A 24,819-nucleotide genomic window follows, 5' to 3' on the forward strand; every position below is an offset into this window, starting at 1 on the left:
CTGAATTTAAAGATCCAAAACACGCCCTGGCTGCTGTGGCTCAGTGGATTGAGCGTCGGCCTGCGAGCCAAGTGTCGCTGGTTCGATTCCCAGTCAGGGCATATGACTAGGTTGCACGTCAGGTCCTCAGTTGGGGGCGCAAGTGAGAGGCAACCACACAGTGATGTTTCTCTCCCTCTCTTTCTCCTTTCCCCTCCCTCTAAAAATAAAATAAATAATTAAAAAAAAATCCAGAACAATGACTCTGACCATGCTATAGCCATGATGACCCGTCAGAGTCAATACTGAAACGTTGGTCATGGAAGGGTCTATGTCTGAAAGAGACAGAGACAGGCACAGAGAGAAGCAAGTGAAAGGGAAAGGCAGGTGACAGTGTCTCACTTATCCAAAACAGGCATCCAAGTTGGAAAGTCACTCTTCAAATAAAGAACCAGAGTCCCACTGATTAGGACTGCTGAGAGAAGAGGATCATTTGAAAGGATACTAGCATTTATTGTGTGACACCTACCTACCAGACGGTGGTTTCCAGTTTTAAGAAAACAAGGCTCAGGCAAGCCAAGTAACTTGTCCAAGGTGCACAAGAAGTCACTTATGATTGAAACCAATGACTGACTCCAAGTCCCTTTTACAATCCTCCCCTCACTCCTGAGCCAAGGATGTGAGAATTTATGACCCTTGATTTTTACCCCATGGTCAGCCAAACCACCAGTGAAATCTGGAAAAGGTTGGGCTCTATTTTTTGACTTGTATAAAGTGTGGTTCCAAACCAAACTGGGACAGATTTGGGCCTTGCAAGACTGGGACTAACAGCATAATTGATTTGAATAGACTTGCCTTAGGATATTTGGACCGATTCCTTTTCTGACAAGTCTCTGAGAATTCCTGGGATCTGGGGAGAGTAAGGGAGGATACAGAACCTTCCCTATACACCAGGAAATCCTGTTTTGCTAAGAACTTAGCCAAAGCCTTGGTGTGTCAATTCCAAAGACAAATCCAGTTTCCTTGCAGTTACTGCTTGCGATTCTCTGAAGAATTATGGCTATATGCCAGGATGTTTAATAGGAAGCTCCTTTATGACATCACCAGGTAGGTAGCTAAGGGGACTCTTTGAGAACAGCAGCCACTTTTGTGGGAGTGCAAGAACAACAGCTCTTAAAACTGAGGGTAAATATTCAGGCTTCATTAGGACCCTGAATACAAGCCAGCTGGTAAAATATGGGTTCTAACCAGAGGAGCAGCCACTATCAAACAGTTAAGATGGATAAAACTGGTCCCAAGGTAACAGTTTCAGCACAGAAAGGAGCTGAGATTACTAACACGAGCCCTCAGCAGAGACATGCGTCCATTGCTGTCTCAACCCAGCAAAGTGCTGCCATCCCCATCAACCCTTCTAGCCATCAAAGATCAGAAGCTCGGCATTCCGTCATTCCTACTTCGTCATCAGATTATCCTCGCTCTGCTTCCCTCCAACCAGGACCCAACTTCTCTGGAGCACCCACCCCTAGAGGAACTGAGAACCGATCCAAATCAGAAGCATACCGCCATTCTGCTCTTCAGCAAAAGATCCAGCAAACTCAGACACCATTTTCCCATGCTGTTCAGATGCAGCGGAATATTAGTCCCTCCAGAGAAGAAGCAACACGAAAGGGGGGTGAGAGCAAGTCAGGGCATGACATGAGTAATCGTTACTCATTAACCCAAGGTGCCAAATCCTTTCGCCACTTGAGTTTTGTAGACCAGAAGGGAAATACACAAATCTTACAAGAAGACCCACCCTCCAAGGTCCAGTACCCACAAGGGGTCAGAGTTCCCCGTAGGCCTTTGGTTTCCCCAAAGGATGAAGCAGTCCAAACTGAGCCCATCCGAAAGAGCGTGACTGCTGCTGAAATCAGATCTCCAAGGAGGCCCTCCAGCACGGAACATGGCAGCAGACGCATTTTTGCAGACTCTCGAACAGCCCAGAAAAGGATCCCTGGCCAAGAGTCTGAAACAGGTCGTCATAGCTTAATTTATACAGAACCCAAAGCCTTGCATAGGAACAAGAACTTGGAATCACCCCTCACACTCTCTGTCCTTAAAGACGTGGATGGTGGCCACCAAGGTGCTATGAGTACAGAGCCTGAGCCTATTCGCAAGCATTCTGCCTACACCGAACCCAAGCCCTCCCCAAAAGTCTTAATGTCATCAGAAGTAGAGTCCAACATAAAGTCCCCAGTACAAGGAGACTCTCTGGTCAGCCGTAGGGTCACTATCTGCTCAGGAGCACAGCCAGTACACACAGCTCACCGTGTGACATCTCGAGCAGGATCTGAGAGCCCCCACAAGTCTTCCATGTTTACCTCTCCTGAGCCTGTCTATAAGCAGCATACCCAGAGACCCTCAGAAAGTGTCTACATGTCCCCAGGACCCATACCCAAGTATCCAGAACCCTCCCCAAATCCCTCTGTTCATGCAAAAGTGGAACTGACCCCTCGGCCCTTACCCCCTCGGTCCTTACCTAAGTATGGGCCTGAGTCCTCATGGTGGGCCTTACTCAATACTGAAGTTGAAATGCCCCAAAGCCAACCAACAGCACCTGATTTCGAGCCTAAATCTCCTCATCCCATAGACTATTCATTGTCCTCTTTTGAAATGGACTCAAGCCCCTTCTGTGAGGATCTGATGTTCCAGAGAGAGAAGGCAAGTCTATCACCACCACCACCACCACCACCACTACAATCACCAAAGGAGCCTCCAAGCAGAGCACCATTGAGGGAAGTGCAACAGGCCCCCAAGTGCACCTCCAAACAACCCATTCAAAGGTTTAGTGCTTTCTTCTTGGGTAAGTGAAGAAGCAGACTGCCCAGGTGCAACCCCAAATTAGTAAGGTGGGACATGGGCAGGGAAGGCCCCCTCTTCATTCTGGGCCTCAGAGTTGCTCTCCTGCCAGTGCCAAAGCTAGACCCTTCCTTGAGCCCATTGCTCCATTCCTTCCCCTCCAGCTTCTCTGAGATCCAAGCTAATGACATCGATGGCGATGCTTGGGTCGGCGTCAGGCAGTGACTCTTCCAGGCAATGCTGCTTAACCTTTCAATGGAAGGTCGTAGGCGGTGTGCAGGGTGGGGAAGCTGCTTCCTGAGCGTGGGCATGAAGAGCTGAGCTGGGCTGAGGGCTGGTAAGGGCTAGTACAGAAAATAAGGTCCTCAGGTAAATATTCTGGCAACCAAGTGGAGGAGGTGGGGCATGGGCGAGCTGGGACTCAACGCTTCCAAGAGGGGAAAGGCACGAACAGTGGCACAGAGGGCAGAAGAAAAGGGAGAGGAAGAGTGGGAATGCGGCATTTAGTCCTAGAACAGAGGTGCTTCTTGGAGAGGATCAAAGGCTGAGGGCACCCTTGGGTGGAGAAATGTGGAGCTAGAAAGGGAGCTAGATGCTAAGTAGAGGGGGGAAGGGAGTGTGCATTCCACAGAGAGAAAAAAAAGCACCACTCTGTTACTTTCAGATGTCTCTGAGGAAATGTACAATCGTGTCATCTGGTGGCTAAAAGGTCTGTGCTTTCCCCTCCTCTGGGTCCACTGTGGGGGTCTGGGCAGCAGGAGGACAGATGGGAGGGTAGCCTCGAGCTATGTACAGAGCCAGGTCTGTTAGGTCGCAGTGCATGCTAGTGTTGTGACTTGGAGGAGCAGAGGAACTTCTCTTGCCTAAAATTCTAGGAATTAGTTATTCCTCTGGGACTTGGTCCCCTCTTAAGGGTCTGGGTTTAATGGGAATTAGTCACTTCTGGAATGGAGAATGAAATAAGCCTGTGGCCTTTCAGCTTAGCTGATCTCACCTATCATGTGATAAACCAACCCCAGCCAAACAAATTATCTGCTTCACAGTCTTCCTCAGGGCTGATCCCACACTAAATCACGTTGAGGGGTCTCCTCATATGTGTCTCTGGTTCCTCAGAACCCTCCTCACACCCCGATTCCAGGATCTGGAAGGTACTTATTGGCTGCTGCCCATCAGGATTACCAGGGGTGTCTGGGCCTCTGCCTCGAGGCCATCAGTGGGTCCTACAGCCAACTCTGAAGTCCTTAAGAGAAGTGTCTTCAGGATTTGGTGACCCCCTGACTCCCCTTGTATCTTGACTTACCTGGTGGGAGGGAAGGTAGGACCAGCCCTTATACGTGAATCTTAGTAGTAAGGAGTTCCTGCTTCAAGCATTGTAGTCCAAAATATGCTCCAGCCGTGTGAGTGCGAGGGAGGCCAGGGCTCTGGATGAGGAGGTTCCTAAGGAAGAGAGAGTCCTGGAAACACAGCTCAATCCCAGCCAGCAGCAACCCTCAGCAGAGAAGGGCAGCCCTGCCCACAGAGGGACCAAAGCTCCGTAAAGTAGACGTGTAGCAGGGTATGGATTCTGGAATTGTATTATTGGGTTTGAGCCCTGTGTCCACTATTTTCTGTGACAGTGGGTAAGTATTTTCTGTTGCTCTAATTATTAGTTTTCCCCATCGGTAAATGGGAACAATGGCTTCCTTTTAGGGTTCTTGTGAGGACTGACCAAGCTGTTGCACGTAAAACACTTAGCATGGTATAATGCTGGGCAATGGTGAGCACCCAGGAAATGCTATCTGGTGCTATTTGGGCCACTTGCAATAGGAGGGGATTTGGGCCAAGTTATGCCCAAGTCCACTGCACATCTTCAGTAAAATTCTCTCTTTCCCCTCCTGTTGGCACTCTGAATTCCATTTGCTGCCCACTGGGGATGCCTGCCTTCACGTCTCCATTGTGACAGATGAGGAGGTAAGAATGCTCCTGGGAAGTTACTGTTGGGCTTCTTGGGCTCCCCTCCCCCCCTTATCCAAGTCCCTGTCTCGTCTTCTGATGAAAGCGGGGGTGGAGGAGGGAGACAGAGCTGCACCCTATTGTTGGGCAGGTGGTTCACCGCACAAGGGCACCTGGCAGAGAGGGCAAGTGGGGCAAGGGGGGGCTGAAATCTAGCCTGTGTCCCACTTGCCAAGATGCTCCCATGGGGCTACATCTCCCCAGAGGGGAATTTGCGGGAAGATGCTATAACAGCTAGTTTGCAGCTCTGAAGAGAGTAGAGACCTTTTGGCAAATGATGAATTCTGCCAAGTGCTCTGTGGGAAGGCTGTCTGGGAAGCCGTAGGTTGGATTGGTCCCCACTTGGCTTTCCTCTCTCCAGCCTAGGGCACTCCAGAAAGGGGACGCTTTTCTGGGTTACACACTATTTGAGTCCTCACCTTGGAAAGCCACAAGGTGAACTCTGCTCTCAGCAGCCCTGTGTCCTGAATTTGTCAGTGTCCTGGTTTTATAGTACAATGTTCCCATAAGTACTTTAGTTCCTCTTGGCCCATGTTTGATAAGATAGTCCAAGCTCTTCCTGGCTCCATCTATCTGATGCCATCTCTCTTTCTTACCCAAAGCCTAGCATGGCTTCTACTGGGTCTCTCCCGTGGGCTAGCCCAGGATGGACAGTTGACTACAGATGAAAAACAAGTGGGGGGGGGAGGGGCAGAACAGCCTGAGCTCAGATAACAGAGCAGCTGCAGAGGAGGTGCCAGAAATGCGGTTGTCACCCCCTCTGCCATGGCTTCTTATCCAGCCCTGTTCCCTGTGCTCAGCTGTGGATGGGAGCAGCTACTTTTAGAGATTATCTCACTGCAAGACAGTAAATCCTCGTCTTCCTCCCTTTCTTTCTCCCTTCCTTCCTCCTTCTCTCTCTTCCTTCCACAAACAATTTTTATTTAGCTGCCTTCAACTTTGCCAGGTACTATTGGGGAAGGCATTGAAGCCTCATAGCACACACGTTCTTTGGCCTTGAGAAAGTTACCGTCTGGATGGAGAGATAAGACATGGGCAGGAAACAACAATATGAAATAGTCTGTGCTCAAATGTCCAAATAAATGCAACAGACTCAAAAGGTGCTCTTGGAAGGTCTTAGGACAGAGGAAGTGCGCCTGGAATTTGATGGGATCAGATTACCTCCACCTTCCCAAAGCCAGGAGGTGTATCTTAACAGCTAGCCTCTTGCCCACCCCTTGATGCAAATCTATACCTTGGGGAAGGAATATTTCTCCTATTTCAGGATATGATGTTTTTGATTGAGCAAGTTCCTCCCTATTCTGCCCCATCTTGTTTTGGTTTAAAAAGTCAAATGCCTTGGCAGCAGGACAGCTCCTTCCCAAAATAGCTCTTATCCTGTCTGGATAATTGCAGCTCTCCAGCCCTGTTCAGTAGCAGAGCTGCTCCCCAGAAGCTGAAAGAGAAGACTCGCAGGCAGCTGGGCCTGCTGGTCTCCCTGGCTCTCTGGAAGTGGCGTGGCATGGAGGTGGGCCAGGTACTGTACTCACCAAGTGTGAGAGCTAGGCGTTCCCAGCCAGCTCCCCCACCCCCCACCCCTGGCTGCAGGGCCCACAGGCTGCCCTCAGTTGGAGACACTGTGGTGCTGGCATCCAAGGCCTCTGGTTCCTCTGGTCTGGGAATGGTTGACTGTAGAGCCTGTTCCAGATTCCATTCCTGGCAGGAATTCTCTGGTGGCCCGGCCGCGGCGCCTGGCTCGTGGAGGGCAGCATGTCTGTTGTGGAGCTTTACAGGCCCTTCTAGGTCCACAGCTGGGGATGGAGCATGATTCAGACCATCTCTGTGTCAGTCTCCTCCCAAGCAGCTCCTCACGGTCCTTCTGTCTAAAGAGTGGGGTGGACAGATACTTCTCATCCTTGGATTGGGATGTTATGGGCTGGAGTCTTCGCAGAGGAGGTTATGCTGGACTGAGGGATGCATTCCTGATGGGTTTTTTTGTTTTGTTTTGTTTTTTGATATCAGAACTAGCCAAAGCTCAACAGGAAGGTCCTGAGGGTGCCTTATGGGGTCAGCAGGAGCTGCTTCTCATACAGCCCTGGGGGGATTCTATGGAATAAAATAGCTCTTGATGGGAGGGGTTGCAACACCCATGATGGGATGGGGCTGCCCTGACCCCAAGATCCTATGTTCTTCAGGCACCCAACCTACTTGCCCTTGGGTGTAACTTCTCAGGCTGTCAGTGTACAAGGTGGTTTACTTCCTGCTATATCTATCAATTATGCAAGAAACCAACTCTGGAAAACAGGCCAGGAACCAGAGGAGGCTGTCTCAGTGATACCTAAGGTGGACTTCAGCGTCTTTAGGGTGACGTGTCATTTGGCCCCTGGGAGATGGTACAGCCAGCCTCCTGTTGGCTCCTGAGACACAGAGATGATTTGCTCGTGTAGACTTCCTAGACAGAGAAAACTCCAGAACCTAGGAGGAGTGCAGAGAGGCGCTGCATTCATGGGGATGTTAATAGAATCCTTGGACAAGGGCCATCAGAAAGGAGCCCTGCAACCATCCTTCCCACTCTCGTTTTCTCTTGCTTTGTACAGAGTCTCATAGTTGAGACGAAAGGGAATTGTTGAAAAAATGAAGCAGATGCTGAAAATGGGGCAGTGCACCTCAGGAGCAGCTTGACCCCTCGCCACATAGCTCCTTTTCCTGTCAGATGGTACCTTGTTCATTTCCAGGTACCATGGGCAGTCAAGTCCAGAGCAGAATAGGAGGCTGGTGACCTCTGGCCTAGACTTGCTATTTTGGGGACAGGCTAAGTTGACCAACTCATCAGGGTTTGCTCAGGACTTTCCTGGTTCTAGCATTGGAAGTGCTGTGTCCTGAGAACTCCTTAGTCCTGGGCAGAACAGGGCGATTGGTCACCCTAGGATGGGCTGGGATATGGAGTTCCTCAGCAGGAGCCACTGCAAGCACAGGGCAGAGGGATCATGTCCCTCCCTCATTGGCGACCTGGGCAGATTGCTACCTCTGCCTATAAAATGGGTGCAGGAAAATGCTAGGCCTCCTCAGCCTTGATGGCAGTACTCAGGCTGTCAGTGTACAGGTGCTTTACTTCCTGCTATATCTATCAAGTGAGGCTAGAATCCCTCAGTTTGGGGTTCTTCCCAGAGCGATCCTACAGGGGAAGAATCTGCCACATCCATTTTGGACTTCCTGGTGTATTTCCAGAAGCTCCTTGGTTCTCTGCCTGGAACCCATATCCAACATTGTGTCTTTCTGTCAGAGTCGTTTGGTGATGTTTGAAATTCTGGGGTGTTTTTTTCAAGTAAGAGGAGAAGCAGGGGGCCTGGGTTGATCAGAGCTTGGTTTCAGAGGCGAGTGCACACTTGGGCGAGGAAGCAAATCTGTAACACAGAAGCCACCCGGACAGCTGCTCAGCCAGAGGAGGGCTGTCCTGAGGGACAGAAATGACCATGGCCCTTCACCCTTCTCTGCTCAGCTGCTTTGTCCAGCTGCCACGAAGGGGGAAGCACCAGACAGCTGCACCTGGGGGCTGAAGGAAGGCCTGCAGGCGGGGGACAGAATGTGAGGCAGTTCCTGAGGGCAGCTCAGGCTCTGACCCTGTAGGTGGGAAGACCGGCCGGTCCAAGTCATTTCCTTGGCCTAGCCACCACAGGCAAAGTCATTTAGCTCCAGGAGTCACCACAGTGGCTGTTTTGAGGAATTGGTCTCAATGAGGCTGCAACCAAGACCTGTTTTCTAAAGATGGAGTGGTGCATAGCTGGAGAAGCAGACTCCTCAGTTGGTGGCAGCATGGTCATGCCCATGTCACTTTAGTCTAAGGATCTTCTATCACTACACTCAGCTCACTTGCACACGCCTGATCCTTTGCAGGGAAGGCACTTGAAGTAGTTGACAGTTGGTGGTTCAGTATTGGTAATTTTCTCGTTAGCGGAGATCGTAGCTACCGCTCATTTTAGTGGCTATTCCATCGAAATGTGTCGCCTTAGTGAACCGTCATAGCACTCCTTTGAGGCAAACTTTTTTTCTCCCTATTATGTGAAGCAACAGAGGCTCAGAGCTGGCTCATCAAAGGTGAGAGCACCAAGGGAGCGTCCTGCCTCAGGGATTCAGGTGGGGTGTAGAAACCCTTCTTCTGTAGCCACATCTTCCTGGCAAATAACTTCTCAGTATTTCTGCAGCACCTTTAGAGATCAAGAATCACGAAGGGAAGGTTTTAGTGGGGGTAACACCTATGTCTTTGCCTGTGAACTTTGAAGCTGGGCATTGGATGTGAGCTGGTAAGCAGCCAGAATGAAGGGCAGGTTATGGGTCAAAGAAGCCCAGAGCCTCAAGGCTTGTCTGTGCTCCAAAATCAGAGTGGAAAACTAATCAATGACTCCTTTCAGTCAATCCATATTGACCAGACATCTCCCGGGGGCAGAGGCCTCGTCTCTCACCCAGGCAGACATCACACCACACATTCACTGAATAGAGGTTAAAATAGGAGACATACTCCCTGTCCTTGAGAGGCTTGTGGGTATTCTGGGAGAAAAAGGTATACAGATGGGTCACTCGAAGGGGTGTGGACCTCAAAGGACAAAACAGAGTCCAGTGAAATGAGTGAGCAAAGCTTCTGGCATGGAGGCACTTGGAGTGTAAAGGTAAGAGGGAGACCAATTTCAGCTCAGTGTAATGACCTTGGGAACTCACTACCCAAATATGGAAGGACAGTTGTTAGAGGCAGTGAGTTTTTGGCCATAAGCAGACGCCAGAAGGTCAGACCGTCCTTGAAGGGAGTCAGACTCCAGTAGGTAGTGGCTTTGGGAGGTATGTCAGCCCCATCCATCCCTGAGTGCCTGTGTCCTGCCCTGCTGTAGAGAGGGTGTTGGAAGGGCTTCTAGCATCCTGCCAGCTTCAGAACTGTGGCTATTCAGCAGGTGCCAGGAAACAGTGCTCCCTGGCCTTGTCACCCCCATCTCACACCTGCCCCAGGATCATGGGACACTGTGGAGCAGTAGAGGGAGGAGTAGGGCTTAGGTTATTTTGGTTTCTTGACTTTGCACAGACCTTCCTAGATAGACTGGCTAAGGTTTCCTTGAAAGACACAACCCAGTGATAGCCATTTGGCCCCACCGGGGCTCTGACTATGTCATCAGTGACTCATCACCTCTGGAGGAAGGGAAGTACAATTAGTTCCTGTACCACTTAAGAGAAACTGCTACTGAGGCAAAAGTGGCCTTCGCTAGTCATGCAGATCTGTCTTCAGCTTTCATTTTGCCAAGCATGCCTTGTGTTGGGCCTGTGGCGCAGTGATTACAAAGAAACTGACCATCAGGACCCCAAGATTCTTAGCTTTGAGATGAGTCTCATAGCCCAGGCCCCTCTTGGAGCCTCTCCAATGTGCCTCAGGACACACAGGGCTCTCTGGGGCCTGGGCAGCAGGTGCCAGCACAGAGCTGGGATTCCAGCTGCAGCTGAGGATGAGCTAACCGAGCAGCCTTCTGAGATGTGTCTGTGTCCATGCTGGAACTGCAGCTGGGACTGGGGGTAGGGGGGATGCTATGATTGTAGAAAACAAGGATTTGTCATGGCACCTTTCTTCCTTGACCTAGGCTTTCTACCCTGGGCCCAGCACCCCCATCCCGGGTCATGCTGACTGCCGGTGGTAGCACCCAAGAGGTGTTCTTATGAGTGCGTGCGTGAGGATCAGTGGTCTACAGCTAGTTCCCAAGAGTGAGGCTTTAAGTTTGACATCGGAGTCTGATGACAGCAGCTGCTGCTGCTTCGGCACACTTCCAACAGCCTTTGGTTTCTCTTTAAAGAAACTCTTTTATGTCTTTGTTTTCCTGAGCACAGCTTCAGATCTCCTGATCTACCCCAGGCCTTTTGCAGGAGACTTTCTCATTCTCTCATTGGAGCCAAGCCGCTGGCTGCATCTTAGCTTAGTTTAATACTCTCATTTTCAGATGTGGAAATTAAGGCCCAGGGAGGTGAAGAAAGGTCACCCAGCTGAAAAGGGTCCTCTGCATGAATTGATTTCTTTAAGCACCAACTACTGCTTCTATCCTGCAGCCCACTGGTGCTAAATATCCAATACCATCTCCTAGTTTTCTGAGCCTGATCTCACCTGCCTACCTGGGTCCCCTCCCCCTCTCTGATGCGTTTTAACTGACTCCAACCAGACCACAGGATAGGTAGGCCTCTGGCCCTTCTACCAATAGAGAAGGCCATGCCTATGGGCTTCAGTTTTGTCCAAAGTGTATTCAGGCCAGTCATCCTGCCATAGGGGAAGGCTTTTGGGAATCAGGAAGGGGTATGCTTCTGGAAACTTCTACAGAAGCCTGACTGGCTCAGTCCTGTATTAGCTAAGGAAATCCCCATCAGCCCCCGACGCCATAAGCGTCTTCTACCCCCTGACTGCTGCTGATCCTTTGAGCCTCTAACGCCTCTAAAGCTGCTGGGGCATCTGTCCCCACAGCATCTCACCTGCTGGCCCAGCATGCTTGGGCTGGCCTCTCCTGAGGCCCTCTCCACCTTCCTCAGCCCCAGGCAAGCGGGAAAGTCCACTCAGCCTCTCCAGCAGAGGACCCCGGGGATAATTTATGCAGCAAATCTTCTTTAATCCTTAATCTAGGGTCTTGCACAAAGGGACCCTTCTGTCTCTTCTTCACAGCTTGGGTGGAGGTGGAGAAGGTCTGCCATTCCACCTTGGAGGTGTGGAGGGGTTATGGATAATCAGTGACTTGGACAACAGTCAGATTACCTTCCCACAAATCTTGAGGACTTTGCGGGGTGCTAGTGTTTTTTCTCCAACTCATAGGCCACCCCCCCTTCCAAAGGCATCTCCTGGGGTGCCAAGTGGACCCTTTCTTCTGTGCTGGGGACCGGCTCAAGCCCCCAGGGCGTTACGCTGCCCCAAGAATACACTCTCTAGGAGCTGAGTAAGGCAGAGCCGGGTGAGAGTGCAGCACTGTTCTGAGCGCCTCTCCGAACCCTGTGCCTCTGGGGGTCGCGGGCTGCCAGGCTTGCCGCCAGGCCGACCGCACCCTGTCCAGTGTGCAACCTCAACCCCCTACCCACTCCGCCGAGTGCAGACTCCGCCTCGGGGCTGACTCGCCCCGCCCCTGCCCCGGGCCCCGCCCCCGCCAGTCCGCACTCGGAGCGGCGGGCTGGGGCCGGCTGTGCGGCTAGGTTGGCGCGCAGCTCCGGCCGCGGGTCCCACGGGCGCTGTCCAGGCAGAACCGGCCCTGCCCGGGCTGCAGCCATGGTAAGGCCGGGTTAGGGTGGGTGCGCGGGGCAGGGCCGGGGTGCGCAGGGCCTGTCGCTCCCGTGCGGCTGGCGGGGACCGGCGGTGCCGCAGCCCTGGAGGTGCCGGGCGGGAGGCGCTGTCGCCGGTTGTGGGCACAGGCAGACACTGGTCTGTCGCTGTTCCCAAGTTTCTGTTTATGATCTGAGTAGCTATGAGGTGAGCCTCGACCCCCGGGGTGCTGCCCGTGTTCTCGGACGAAGGGGTGGGTCCGTGCTGGGTTTGGGGTGCGCCGGTTGATACTCGAATGTTGTGCTGGGAAGGGCGCGTCAGTGATGCGGGTGTGTGTGTGGGGGTCCCCGCCCTTGCTTGGGTCAGCTGTTACCTGGGTGACCCCTCTTCACCCACCTACTCTAAGGTCAGGGTCCAGCACCAACTTCCTTTGGAAAACACAGAGGAGGCCCACAAACAGTGCCTGCCTCCCCAAGAGGGATGGTAAGACGCTTGGGCCCTCCTTCCTACAGCCTGGCAAAGGGCAGCACCTGGGCCTTTCCCACAGGGCCATCTGTCCAGGGACCCCTGAGAGAGAAGCCCAGCCCACCATCTACTCCCTGGGATCAGCTATATCCCTTTGCCTCTGAGAGAGGAACCATGGGAAGGCTTCTTCCTGCAGCATCCCACACCCCCCACCTCCCCAAACCAGATCCCTCTGCAGTGGCTGGGGTTGGGGGGAGCTCATTCCTGCCACCTGCCTGCAGTGGGAGGAGAAACAGTAACCCCAGCCAGCCTCCCTGGAGGCCCCCAGGTAGGAAGTTTTGATGTTTGGCCAGCTCTTCTGCCACTGGTGCCAGAGCCCGCCGCAGACACACTATGCCAGGTGTCAGGGCCTCCAGGCCCCGCGGCAGCTTCTCCTCCCAGTCGGGAAGCCCCCAGCCTTGCACTGCATTGGGAGGCACAGGCTGCTTACAGCAGGAGGACACCCATGACCAGCCTGTGGGTCAGGATGTTGGCTGTGGGCACCCTCCAGAAGGGAGCTTCCTGGACCCCATGGCATTGGAAGTTTCTGGGTCTAGAAAGGCCAACCTCTTGGGCTCTTGTCTCTCAAGCTGTGTCCAGGCTGAGGCCCAAGTCTTGGCCAGGAAGTCTTGGTAACCCTGTGACCTTCCCCAAAGGGGGGTTCCTGGGAGAGGCCAAGTGGTGCCTGTCTTTATTCCTGCCTCCATCCTTCTCCCCACATGGGACGGACAGACGAATTGTTCCAGAGATGGAAGCCTGGGGGAGCACTGATTGTCCCCAGTGCCAAGTCCAGCAGAGGCCAAGAGGGGCTTTTTCTGCCACACACTGAGTTCAGTTCAGCTGAGGTCTTGGTGTTTTCAAGTTGGCTGAGGCCACCCTGTTCCTCTCCAATTAAAGACATCCCACCACCACCAGCCCTCAGTCTCAGGTCCCTGACTTCAAGCCAGCCCTGTCCTAAGACACTGGTTCATGTCAAGCCAGACTCTTCTATAAGGGTCTCTTTTTGAAAGGAGATCATAGGGGAGAGCTCTCCAGCCCAGGAGCCCCAGGGGTTTTTCATTTGCCTGAAAAAAGAAGGACAGGCCAACATTAATACCATCCTGAGCTTTGCAGTGCACTGTCTCTCCTCAGGTTCAAAGCCATCTGGGAGTGCTTTCTTCCCCTAGCCTTCCTGGGAGTCGAGGAAGAGCCATTCACAATTGGGCATAATGGCCCTGAAATTAAAACAATCTTAAAAATTGCAAAAAGGATTTCTGGCCAAACCAGAAACACTGGGCTCCCGACTCCTAGTCAAGTGCTTCATCAGCGCACTCCCAGCCAGGCCCCTCAATTTGTCTCCCACCTAATTGGCAACTCTGAAGCCCGTAGGATGCCAGCCTCCTGTTGGCCTGAACTCCTGCCCCCCAGAGACCAAGTGCCAGCAGCTCGTCCACAGACCCTGCAAGTGATGGAAGTGACCCAGGTCCCCATGAGGTAGAGGTCAGGTATCCTTGGGTGGGAGGAGTCCCTCTGGGGCTCTCTGCAGGGGCAGATTTCTGAAGACAGTGGAGTTCTCTGCTAGGAAAACACAAGGGGACTTGGGAAGAAAACTGGATCCGCTCCCATGAGAATCTATGACAAGGGGATTATAGGATATCCCACCCTACTTCAGTGCTGCTTAAAGTTAAGGGGGAAGAGAGAGATTGGGATCCTTTGGGAGTGGAGTGTCCTGGGTAGCCCAGCCCCATGTACAGATGGCCCAGGTCACTTGGGGAGAGCTCACAACCCTCTGACAGGTCTCAGTGTCCGTGGGGGTTACCAGGAGAGACCAAGTGGATCAAGAACTTGGTCTGCAGACAGACTCGGGAGGTTGGTGTTGTGTCCACCGGGGTAGGCAGCAGGCAGGCAGCAGGCAGACATCATGGGACAGCCAATCAGAGGAGGAGGGAACTGCACCAGTGACCCTGCTGCAGCTGAGCTGTCCTTGGAGGGTGGGAGCCAAGGGAAGGGGAGGAGGAGGGGGTGGGGAAGGACATTCCACAGGCTTTTTTGGCCCCTGACAGAGACAGGGGGAGGTCAAATAGAAAGGAAAAGGAGCAAGCCAGGACGCAGGATTGCAAGAGCATCAAGATCAGGCTGCTTCTGTGTGTGAGGGACTTTGCCTGAGAGATAAAATTAGACCTAGAGCTTGCCAACAGGGAGTGTGAGGCGTGGGACATGGACCGTGCAGTGGGATGTCAAGGCAGTTCTGTCCCTGAGGACAGCACTGAAGCTGGGGTAAGGTGCTGGTCTGGGAAATGGGTGGACCTGACCTATCTTTCCCCTGCCTTGGCTGGGATTGGGGCTCAAAGCCAGAAAATGATTTGGTCATTGGCAGAGCTGGGGGGGTAGGGAAGGACAGACAGGAGGCGAGGTCCCTGGGCCCTCCATGCTGACCAGCGGCAGCCAGCGCTGGCAGGGAGGATGATGCTGGATTCCTGGTGGCTCTGCTGGAAGAGTGTGGGGTGGGGTCTCCATCAGTGCCTTCCCTCTCCCTGCCTGAGTCAGTGCCCCTGTGGAAACCAGGTAGAGCAGCATCTGCTCCCTGCCTTAGCTCGATGCCCAGGCTGACTGCTGGGCTGCTATGGCGTTGTACAGAGGAGCAGGGTTTTCTGGAATTCCCCAGACTCTTTAGCTGCCAGAAAACAAGACCTGCTGTCCCTCAGCCCCATCCTTTCTCTGTTGCCATGATTCATCGTCCAAGCTGGGACACTTTTGAGAGTGGAAAGGGGCACAATTAATCATTGGACAACAAACATAAACTGGGATGTGTTGTCACCGCACTGGACCCTGTGAATATTACGGGTGAGAGAAGCATGTAAGGTCAGGCTTGCCTCAGGACAGCCTCTCCTGGTCACTAAGTCCTCACATGCTGGTTCCAGTGTCAGGCTAAAGGGCATCTTTTCCTCCCCAATCCGGGCAAGGCCTGGAGGTTGTGTCTATAAGCAGGTATGGGGACTTGAGAAGCCACAGCCTGGAAGCAGCTCTGAGGGGACGTTTCCCACTAGCCTCTCTATCTCAATCCCTTCCCCTGGCATACACCTGGCAGTGGGAATGCCCTCCCTCCCTCAGTTCCCCCCTTTGTAGAATGGGGTGCTGCAGGAAGATGGTGGCCATCTTACCTCCCCCAACCCTGGCTGGGACTCCACAGTGGTCTGGGGTACCCCCCACTGGCTGGCCATCCCCAGAGGGTGAGTCAGCCTCTGAAGCCGGCCGTTGTCCATTGTCCGGGGGCAGCACGTGGCTATTGTGAGACAGAGCTGAGCCCAGCACTGCCAGGCACCCCACAAAGGGGGCTGTCCCCCAAAGGAGAGAGGATGCTTTTGGGTCTCGAGCTGAGGGTGAGAATGAGGGTAGTGGCCTCTCTTATGAGCTGTAGACGGGATGGGGCCAGTCTCCAGTGAGGAGCCAGCCATTCTGCCTACTACCTCTGTGGTTCCCAGTTCAGACCAGATCCCCGCCTGCATTGCTGGCCTAAAGCCAACTGCAGGCAGAAGGGGAAAGGGCCAACTGAGGGGTGCTTCCCCTGTACGTCCCTCACTGAGGTTGGGGGCTGTCAGCAGCTCTGGAGCCCGAGTGTCCTCCCATCTACATCACCTGGTCCCTCTTAGATCCCCTCCACCCACACACAGCACCCACTGCCAGGTTTGCCCTTCCCCCCTGGGGCCCAGGCTCAGGCTCTGGTGTGGCTCATTGTCTGGAATAGGGGTTTCAGGTCAGCTATACTGAGCTCTGGGCAGTGAGCCCTGGGCAGTGAGCACTCCCAGCAGAGGCCGCACCCCAGTCCCAGAGCTCCCTCACCTGCAGTGGCAGGAGGCATGGGGCCCCCTGCTGGCAGCGCCCTTCTCCCCTCCCTCCTGCCCTGGCCCCTCCTGACTCTTGGCACTCTCCTTGAATCCTGAGCCACACTCTCCTTCCAGCTCTAATACCCCTATCTGCTCCCCCTTGCTCAGTCTGACTTTCTAGCCTTCCAGGTAGTCCCTGGCCCTGGCGTGGCCAGACCCCTAGGGAGGGCAGCCTCAGCCAGCACCACGTTGACTGGGGGCATCAGGACGGGAGCTACTCAGTTTGCTCGAGCCATTGCTAGGCTTCAGGGCTGCCCAGGACCCTGGGGCCTCTCCTGGCTCCTTGGACCTGCGTGTGGGCAGGCGAGGGAGGGACGGTGAGCACTTCCTCTGGCTTGGCTGCTAGTGCAGTGTCTTTCCCTTCTAACCACAAGCGCTTTCCTCTCTCCCTCTTGCCTTCTCCTGTCGGCCTCCTTCATTCTTCCCTTCCTGCTACCTGCCCGCCTAACCCCCCCCCCCAAACCCCAGATCAAGCGCTTCCTGGAGGACACAGATGATGCAGAATTGAACAAGTTCGGGAAGGATTTCCCAGGAGACGAGAGCTGCCACCAACCAGAGGCCAAGACCTGGGTGTCCAGGCCCCAGGTTCCGGAGCCGACACCCCAGGCCCCAGACCTCTACCAGGATGACCTGGAGTTCAGACCCCCCTTGTGGCCCCAGCCCTCTGACAGCCAGCAGTACTTCTGTGCCTCAGCCCCGCTCAGCCCCTCCGCCAGGCCCCGCAGTCCGTGGGGCAAGCTTGACCCCTATGACTCCTCTGAGGTAGAGCCACCAGCCCTACGCTTACTTTTCAGGGGGCTGGTGCAGGCAGACCCAGGGCGGGAGCAGAGAGAGCCTGAGCGTGTGCATGTGGAGGTGCACGTGTGGCTATGTGTGTGTGTGCACACATGTTCATGCATGTTGAGCTGGGACTTCTCTGTCCCTTCTTGGCCCCAGCTCTGTGTATTGGCCCTGATGTGCATTGAAAACTGATAGTATCGGCAGGAACAGGAGCCCAGCTGGTGGCCCCAGATGGGACCGCAGAGGAGCCTGGCACTGCTCCTCTAAGGCTGGGCAAAGACCTAGGAGAGAGGGAGAAGGCTGGTGTTGGGTCCCGGGGCCCCTCCTTCCTCTCACCCTGCTGCACTGTGACTCCCTGTATACTAGGATGACAAGGAGTATGTGGGCTTTGCGACTCTCCCCAATCAAGTTCACCGAAAGTCTGTGAAGAAAGGCTTTGACTTCACCCTCATGGTGGCAGGTAGAGCAGGGGCAGGGTCGGGCTGGGCCAGGGTGTTTCAGGTGGGGATGGTATGTATGTGGGGAGGAGGTACAGCTAAGGAAGGAGAAAGCAAGCTGCTATCCCTTTTTGCAAAATAGCTGTTGCCATGGGTACCTGAGAGTATGCGCATGGGGTCAAGTGGTGCAAAGAACACTTGACCAATAGGTGTCTTGTATTTGCCTTTTTCTGGGGGAACTTGGGCAATCTATTACCTTCTCTGTGCCGCATTTAGATGAGAAGGCCAGAAAAGCTGTTTCCTCTGCTTCCTTCCAGCTCTAAAATACTATGGTTTGATTAGTCTCTTCCCAATTAAATTGGAAGCAGCTCCCCTCACACCTTGGTCTAGTGGGGTTGTCTCTTGGCTCTTGATCTTATGTTCTGATTTGGTACTTCTGTCTTCTCTCCCCTGTCAGGAGAGTCTGGCCTGGGGAAATCCACTCTTGTCAATAGCCTCTTCCTCACTGATCTGTACCGGGACCGGAAGCTCCTCAGTGCTGAAGGTAAAGAACCTGGGGAGGTTGGAGGGGAGGGGGACGGCAGCGCCTGAAGACCAGCAGGCAGACCTGACTTGGGAAAACAAACTCTCTAGAGTCTGAAGGGTGGGGCCTTCCCTGGCATGTAGGAAGCCAAGGCTTCTAGAGAGATCGACAGCATCTCTCCATAGGCCTATCTAGCCTGGCAACCCACCAGCCAGCTCCCTAAAGATTTGCCGAGGCAGGGCAGGGACCAGAATCCTGCCCTTTGAGTGAGTCTCTGACCCCCAAAGGATTCCAGGAATCCAAGAAAAGAGCCGGGAGCAGCAAGAGGCTGGGGCCAGAGCCAACAGCCACCGGCATTTCCTGTGTTGGGAAATGTGCTCCTTGCTGGTTCCCAGAGAACAGGCCCCCAGGCAGCCTCAGGGTGGGAAGAGGGGTAGAGTGGATGGAGCAGTCTGGACAGCCAAGCTGGTTGGGGTGGGTGGTTTGTCCTGATGGGGCAGGTCCTTGCTCCTGCCTTGGCCTCAGTTTCCCCCTTCTTCAGAGCGGATCATGCAAACTGTGGAGATCACTAAACATGCGGTGGACATAGAAGAGAAGGGCGTGAAGCTGCGGCTCACCATTGTGGACACACCGGGTTTTGGGGATGCAGTCAACAACACAGAGTGGTATGTGTGACCAAGCACAGCCCCAGCTGCCTCCGCACCTACCACCCGCTCCATGCACACATGCAGGGACACGCATGGACACAGGTTTATTCCAAATTGTTAGGAGGAAGAGGTTTATGACCTTGAGCATAGCAGTGCTTACTAGAAGCTGTCTCCTCTGGAAAGTGAGAGGGGAAAGACTGAAATAGACGATCTCTCTTGTTCCTCTGACTCTGACCCATCATTCTATAATGGGGGTGAGGACAGAGGATAAGAAAGAAGAGCCTCAAGAAAGCAAACACACGTGAAAACATGTAGAACACAGCCTGATGTATAGTGAGTGCTCAATAAACGTCACCCTCCCTCCTTCCTTTCCTTTCACAGCAACAGTTTAGGTGCCACAAACAAGTGTTATTAATGGGGTGAGAGTGAATGGGAGGAAGGGTGAATGGAAGGGGAGAAAGAAGAGACAACGGCAAAAAAAGCAGAACTTTGTTTAAATTCCAGGCACCCTCTAGGCTACCTGCCAAAAGAAAGGGTGGCTTTGCTATGCTGCCCCCACTGCCATCATCTCTGCTTTACTTATTTATTTATTTTTCAGCTACTTAGAGGGATAATGGTCAGACCTGTGAGTAGATGAGGTGAAGAATGGCTGATAAAGACAGGAGAAAGGGAGGTGCTAAGACGCTCTAGACTGAGAGTTCAAATCTTGATTCAGCTTTTAGTAACTACGATCTGGAGCAAATGACTGTATTTCTGTTTCTTCAATTAAAAAACACTGGCCCTTGCTACCTCACCCAGTTGATCTGAAAATCCGCAAGAATGATGCGTGTGATGTGCATTGAAAACCGTAAAGGGCTATTTACATTACACTCATGAATTTTAAGATGATAAGTGCAGGACCAGTGCAAAATTAAAATGTGGGGCCCCTTGTTCAAAATTATTAAGAACTTCTAGATGGCCACAGCAGAGAATCAAACCAAGTATGGGCCCTTCCGAGTGCAGGGTCTGTGGAGCTGATCCTGGATAATTGCCACACAGACTAGTCGGACCCTTGCAGACCTTTCTGTGCTCTGAACTTCCGTAGTGTGCTATATCATTACAACACGTGACTTTTGATTAGCATATTGGTTCATCTTCAGGTTCGCAGTCTAAGCCTTGAGGGAAGGGTCATTTCTTACACTCTTGCCCCGGCACTGTGCTAGTACATGCTTCGTGGTCTTCACAGATATTCCTGATGGATTGTGGTGGCCTCCATGTCATCACCACCCTTCCTGCTCTAGGGATGTGTCTCAGCAAACTGAGCTTGTCCTGAAAATTCTAGCTCCAATCAGCACCTGGTTCCTACTTTATCATCCTCTCCTTCAATTAATCTACTTAGCTCCTCTTACCTTCCATGATAATGATATTTTATTTGCCTGGCACCTCACAGTTTACTGTGTTCCTCCACATATACTCATTTAGTCAACCAGTGGGAATTTATTGAGCATATACTAGGTGTCCGGCCTGCGTTGGACATTTTAAGGGATGCAGAACAGGTATGAATGGTCCTTATCCTTGAGAGGCTTACAGTCTAGTGGCAGGGGGAGTAAGGAGCAATAATTCCTTAATATGTGTGTCAATTGAGTAACCAGTAGTAAATGGATCAGGCAGTGTAGTGATAAACACACCAAGCTGAGAATCAGATGGCTTGGGATGCAGGTGGGGAGAGAATTTCCTAGCCAAGATGATCTGGATTAAATCTCTTAGCTGCTCTGGATTTAGTTCCTTCATGTATAAAATGAGAGTGATGCTCAGAATGTCCACTTATCAGGGCACCTATCAGTGAGGATTCAACTAGATAACAGAAGAGCAAAAGACTTGGAAATTGAGGGTCTTGAATATCTATATATCTACCTATCTATATATAGTTACATATATAAATTCATATATTCTCCCCATCTCTTTACCACACAGTGAGATTATACATATAATCTTTATATAATAATATATTCAGGAACTTTATCTGTATATCTATGTATCTCACTATGTGGCAAAGAGAAGAAAAGAGCAGGATGCATTGGTGCAAAGGAGACCTCGTGGAAGAGGTGGTTCTTGGATATGGCCTTGAAGGATGGAATGGGCTTTTGGAAAGGTAGAGGAGAGGGTAGAACCATATGAACAAAGGCTCCAAGGCTGGACCATGAACCTGACTTATGGCTGCCTTGGCTTCCCCCAATTGGTGTTCACCTGCAGGCACCTTGCTCTTCTTATTGCTTTGTTTGATCACCTGGGCTCCTTTCCTCTCATCAAACTAGTATTTATTGAACTCCGCCTGTGTACTTAGTCTGGTTTTCTATCAGGACATGTGAGATGCACCCGTGTCCCACTCAGGGACCTCCCTGAAGATGTAATGAAGCAAGCTGGGGAATATCAAGGTCTTGAAAACACTGCTCAGGGCGGGGACCACTCTGCAGCCCCAGAGCTCCCTAGGCAGCCCTTACTCCCACTGTTTCTCTGCTTGTCTTTCCCTGCCCCAGCTGGAAGCCTGTGGCAGAATACATCGACCAGCAGTTTGAGCAGTATTTCCGAGATGAGAGCGGCCTGAACCGCAAGAACATCCAAGACAACAGGGTGCACTGCTGCCTGTACTTCATTTCACCCTTCGGCCACGGGTATGGTCTGAGCCTGAGGCTCCTGACACCACCGGGCGCTGCTAAGGGAACAGGCCGAGAGCACCAGGGGCAGGGCTGCCCCAGGCAGGTGGTCACAGATTCCTGTTCCCCAGGCTCCGGCCGTTGGATGTTGAATTCATGAAGGCCCTGCATCAGCGGGTCAACATCGTGCCTGTCTTGGCCAAGGCGGACACACTGACACCTCCTGAAGTGGAGCGCAAGAAACGCAAAGTGAGGGAAGCTGGTGCTGGGAGGGGAGAAGTCGGGCTTCTGGAAAGGATGGGGTCTCCAGAACTTTGGCCCCCTCGTGTGTTTGCCAGATCCGGGAGGAGATAGAGCACTTTGGAATCAAGATCTACCAGTTCCCAGACTGTGACTCTGATGAGGATGAGGACTTCAAATTACAGGACCAAGCCCTAAAGGTGGGGCCATCCCAGGGCATCCCTTTCCCATCTTGTTTCTTCTGGGCAAAAGAAAGAAGTAGAATTCTATATGAGGGTGGGCTCTTTGGGGTGGGAAAGGACCCTGGTTTCCTAGAGTGAAGCAGAGAAGATGAAGACATAGGTGGAAAGGTGCAGGTGAGAATGGGGGTGTTGACAGAGGCTCCAAACTTCTTCCAGGAAAGCATCCCATTTGCTGTAATTGGCAGCAACACTGTGGTAGAGGCCAGAGGGCGGCGAGTCAGGGGCCGTCTCTACCCTTGGGGCATCGTGGAAGGTAAAGCACCGAGCTTGTGACCGGGTACCTCCTTGCCTTCAGTGACTCTCCCCTACCCACGCCCCTGGCTGACCCCTAGCCTTGCTATGCAGTGGAAAACCCAGGGCACTGCGACTTTGTGAAGCTGAGGACAATGCTGGTGCGTACTCACATGCAGGACTTGAAGGATGTGACACGGGAGACGCATTATGAGAACTACCGGGCACAGTGTATCCAGAGCATGACCCGCCTGGTGGTGAAAGAACGGAATCGCAAGTATGATCAAAAGCCAGGAGACAGCAGGCAGGGGGAGCAATCCCAAGCACAGCCTTGGATGAGACCGAGTCCTTCCCTTTTTACTTTTCTTGTATAGACCCTGGGCTCAATCCAAGTGGGTGTTGGGGCCCCCCCTAGGCTTACCAACTCCCCTTTCCCCTTTCCCTCAGCAAACTAACTCGAGAGAGTGGTACCGACTTCCCCATCCCTGCTGTCCCACCAGGGGCAGATCCAGAAACTGAGAGGCTGATCCGAGAGAAAGATGAGGAGGTGAGAGCAGTACCGGGTGGCGGGGGCTGACAGCCTGGGAGGCCCCGTGCTTGAACATAAACCTCAGTATCTTTTTGTTTGGGAACAGGGATATCCCTGGCCCTGGCTCATATCTGAGGCCTGGATTGGCAGATTAGTGGCCCTACCCACGGTCTCCATCCACCCCAGGGCCCTGGGGGAAGGGATTAGAATTTGGGGACACTTCCCTAACACTACAGGACTCTCTGAAAGCACCCATTTTGATGCATGTGCCTGTTCCAGCTGCGGCGGATGCAGGAGATGCTGCACAAAATCCAAAAACAGATGAAGGAGACTCATTAGCTGACTTTCAGCCCTGGATATTTAAATCTCCTCCTCTTCCTCTTGCCCGTACCAGCCCCTCCCAGCACCAGCTCTGCTCAGGCCCCTGCAGCTACTGCCATATCGCCTTACATACCCTGCTGCCTCCCCAGAGACTCAGAGGAAATAAAGTTCAACAAATGTGTAGGTGGCTTCTGGTGTCACTGTCTGTATCCTTAGACCTCCTGGAGACCAAGAAGATCCCAAGACTCAGTTTTGAAAAGCTTCTTGAGAACAGTGCTAGTTTGTGGCTTCTATAAGGAAGGGGAAGTGGGGAAAATTTTCTCTCCCATAACAGGGCGTAATGCTTGCCTAGGATCCAGTTGGACCTCTCCTTTTTACTGACCATACCTATCCTGGCTCTAACATCTGGGACCTAGGTCTCCCTTCATTTTTTTCACATACTGGACATCCAGTTCTATGGAAGTTTTGGATCTGATATCTGCCCTTAGGAAAACATGATATTAGCTGCATGGAGCCTACTGACTTCCTGATTTCCCTAATTTGGGGAAAGGGATATGCATAATTAAGCTCTGCACTCTCGAAAGCCTGTGAAAGAGCATTGAACAAATGTTGAAACCTTTACAGTCACCGAACACCACAGTAAGTGCTGGGAGTGAATAAAGTAGTCACTGTCCTGGAAGTGTCCAGTATTTCACAAATATTTATTAAGCATCTCCTAGGTTGCAGACACTGTTCTAGACCCTGGACATAAAGGCTGTGAACATAGGAAAGGTTCATGTTTTCCTGGAATTTATTAACTGCAGTAAAAGATCCAATGTTTTATAAACGGATAGGTTAAAACATTTGGGGTGCGGGGTCCAGGCTCTGACAGGGTAGCTCAGTTGGTTATAGCGTCCTCCAGATATACCAAGTCTGCGTGTTCAATCCTGGTCAGGGCACATACAAGAGTCAACCAATCAATGCATAAATAAGTAAGTGGAACAACAAATCAATGTTTATTTTGCTTGCTCTCTCTCAAAAACAAAAACAAAAAACCATTCAGGGTCCACTCCAAACTCAAGCAGTCTGTTGAGAATCTGAATCAAGTTGTTCTCCATTTCTGTCAGGGTAGGTGGTATCCCGGGGCCACCGGGCGCCCTCCAGCGGCCACCCTCCGCCCTACTGTCTGCTCTGGCTCCCCAGGAGAGGAAGGGAAGAGAGAGAGAAGGGCTTGGTCCTCGGGAGAGTCCTGTCGCCACGTCATTTACAGACTAGGAGGTGGCAGCTAGCTAGAGGCTGTCTCGCATCCAAGTTTTCTGTCTCTCAGATGAGAGATCTTTCCTCAAGACTGACAGAAGCATGCAGGTCATGAAGGACTGCAGGGCCTGTTCGTCAATGAAAAGTGAGGGTCGGAGGAATCCGTCACGACGCAGAAAAGAGAAAATCCTCCCGCCGCCAGTCAGAGAAGCGCGCGACGGAGCCTTGGGCCCAGTTCTCCTTCCTCTCTTAGCCTGCGGGGTCTTTTCTCCTTTTCCTGTTTTTAGACAGGATGATAGCTGCGAAACCAAAATGAAAAATGGGTAAACTAAGGTTCCACGGGGGACTTTTTGAAAAATAGCCCCATGGCTGGATCGTCACCGGAAGTGGCTGGAAAGCCCTGTGCCCCGCGGAACCCCGCCTCCACTGCAATAGCAGTAGGCGACAGGCCTCCGACTTCCGGCCCCTGGAGCCTTAGCCAGCAGCCCCCCTTTTGCTGCTCTCCCATTGGCTGCCGCAGGGACGCGCTGTGATTTCCCATTGGTCGCGTCCCTTCTCCAGCAGCTCATCTCCTCCAGGTACAG

At 52.6% G+C, this 24,819-nt stretch overlaps 1 protein-coding gene across 6 annotated transcripts; it reads left to right on the forward strand.

The window, feature by feature from the left end:
* Positions 1–1,257: 1,257 nt before the first annotated feature.
* On the forward strand, positions 1,258–23,180 carry SEPTIN4 (septin 4). 6 transcript variants are annotated; one of them, XM_090257335.1, is made up of 14 exons: positions 1,258–2,821; positions 3,482–3,526; positions 4,760–4,767; positions 16,885–17,178; positions 17,563–17,656; positions 18,091–18,177; positions 18,698–18,821; positions 21,320–21,454; positions 21,568–21,685; positions 21,775–21,876; positions 22,075–22,171; positions 22,264–22,426; positions 22,597–22,696; positions 22,958–23,180. In XM_090257335.1, the coding sequence occupies exons 1-14, from the start codon at positions 1,258–1,260 to the stop codon at positions 23,015–23,017; spliced, it is 2,991 nt and encodes a 996-aa protein (XP_090113461.1). In that variant the 3' UTR covers positions 23,018–23,180. The 6 variants fall into 6 exon arrangements, with proteins under 6 accessions (XP_090113461.1, XP_090113463.1, XP_090113465.1 ...); XM_090257337.1 differs by lacking the exons at positions 1,258–2,821; positions 3,482–3,526; positions 4,760–4,767 and adding an exon at positions 6,217–6,325; XM_090257336.1 differs by lacking the exons at positions 1,258–2,821; positions 3,482–3,526; positions 4,760–4,767 and adding an exon at positions 14,612–14,809.
* Positions 23,181–24,819: the final 1,639 nt, after the last annotated feature.

Source organism: Furipterus horrens, unplaced genomic scaffold (assembly GCF_987537825.1).
Source record: "Furipterus horrens unplaced genomic scaffold, mFurHor1.1.pri manual_scaffold_11, whole genome shotgun sequence".
NCBI classification, from domain to species: Eukaryota; Metazoa; Chordata; class Mammalia; order Chiroptera; family Furipteridae; genus Furipterus; species Furipterus horrens.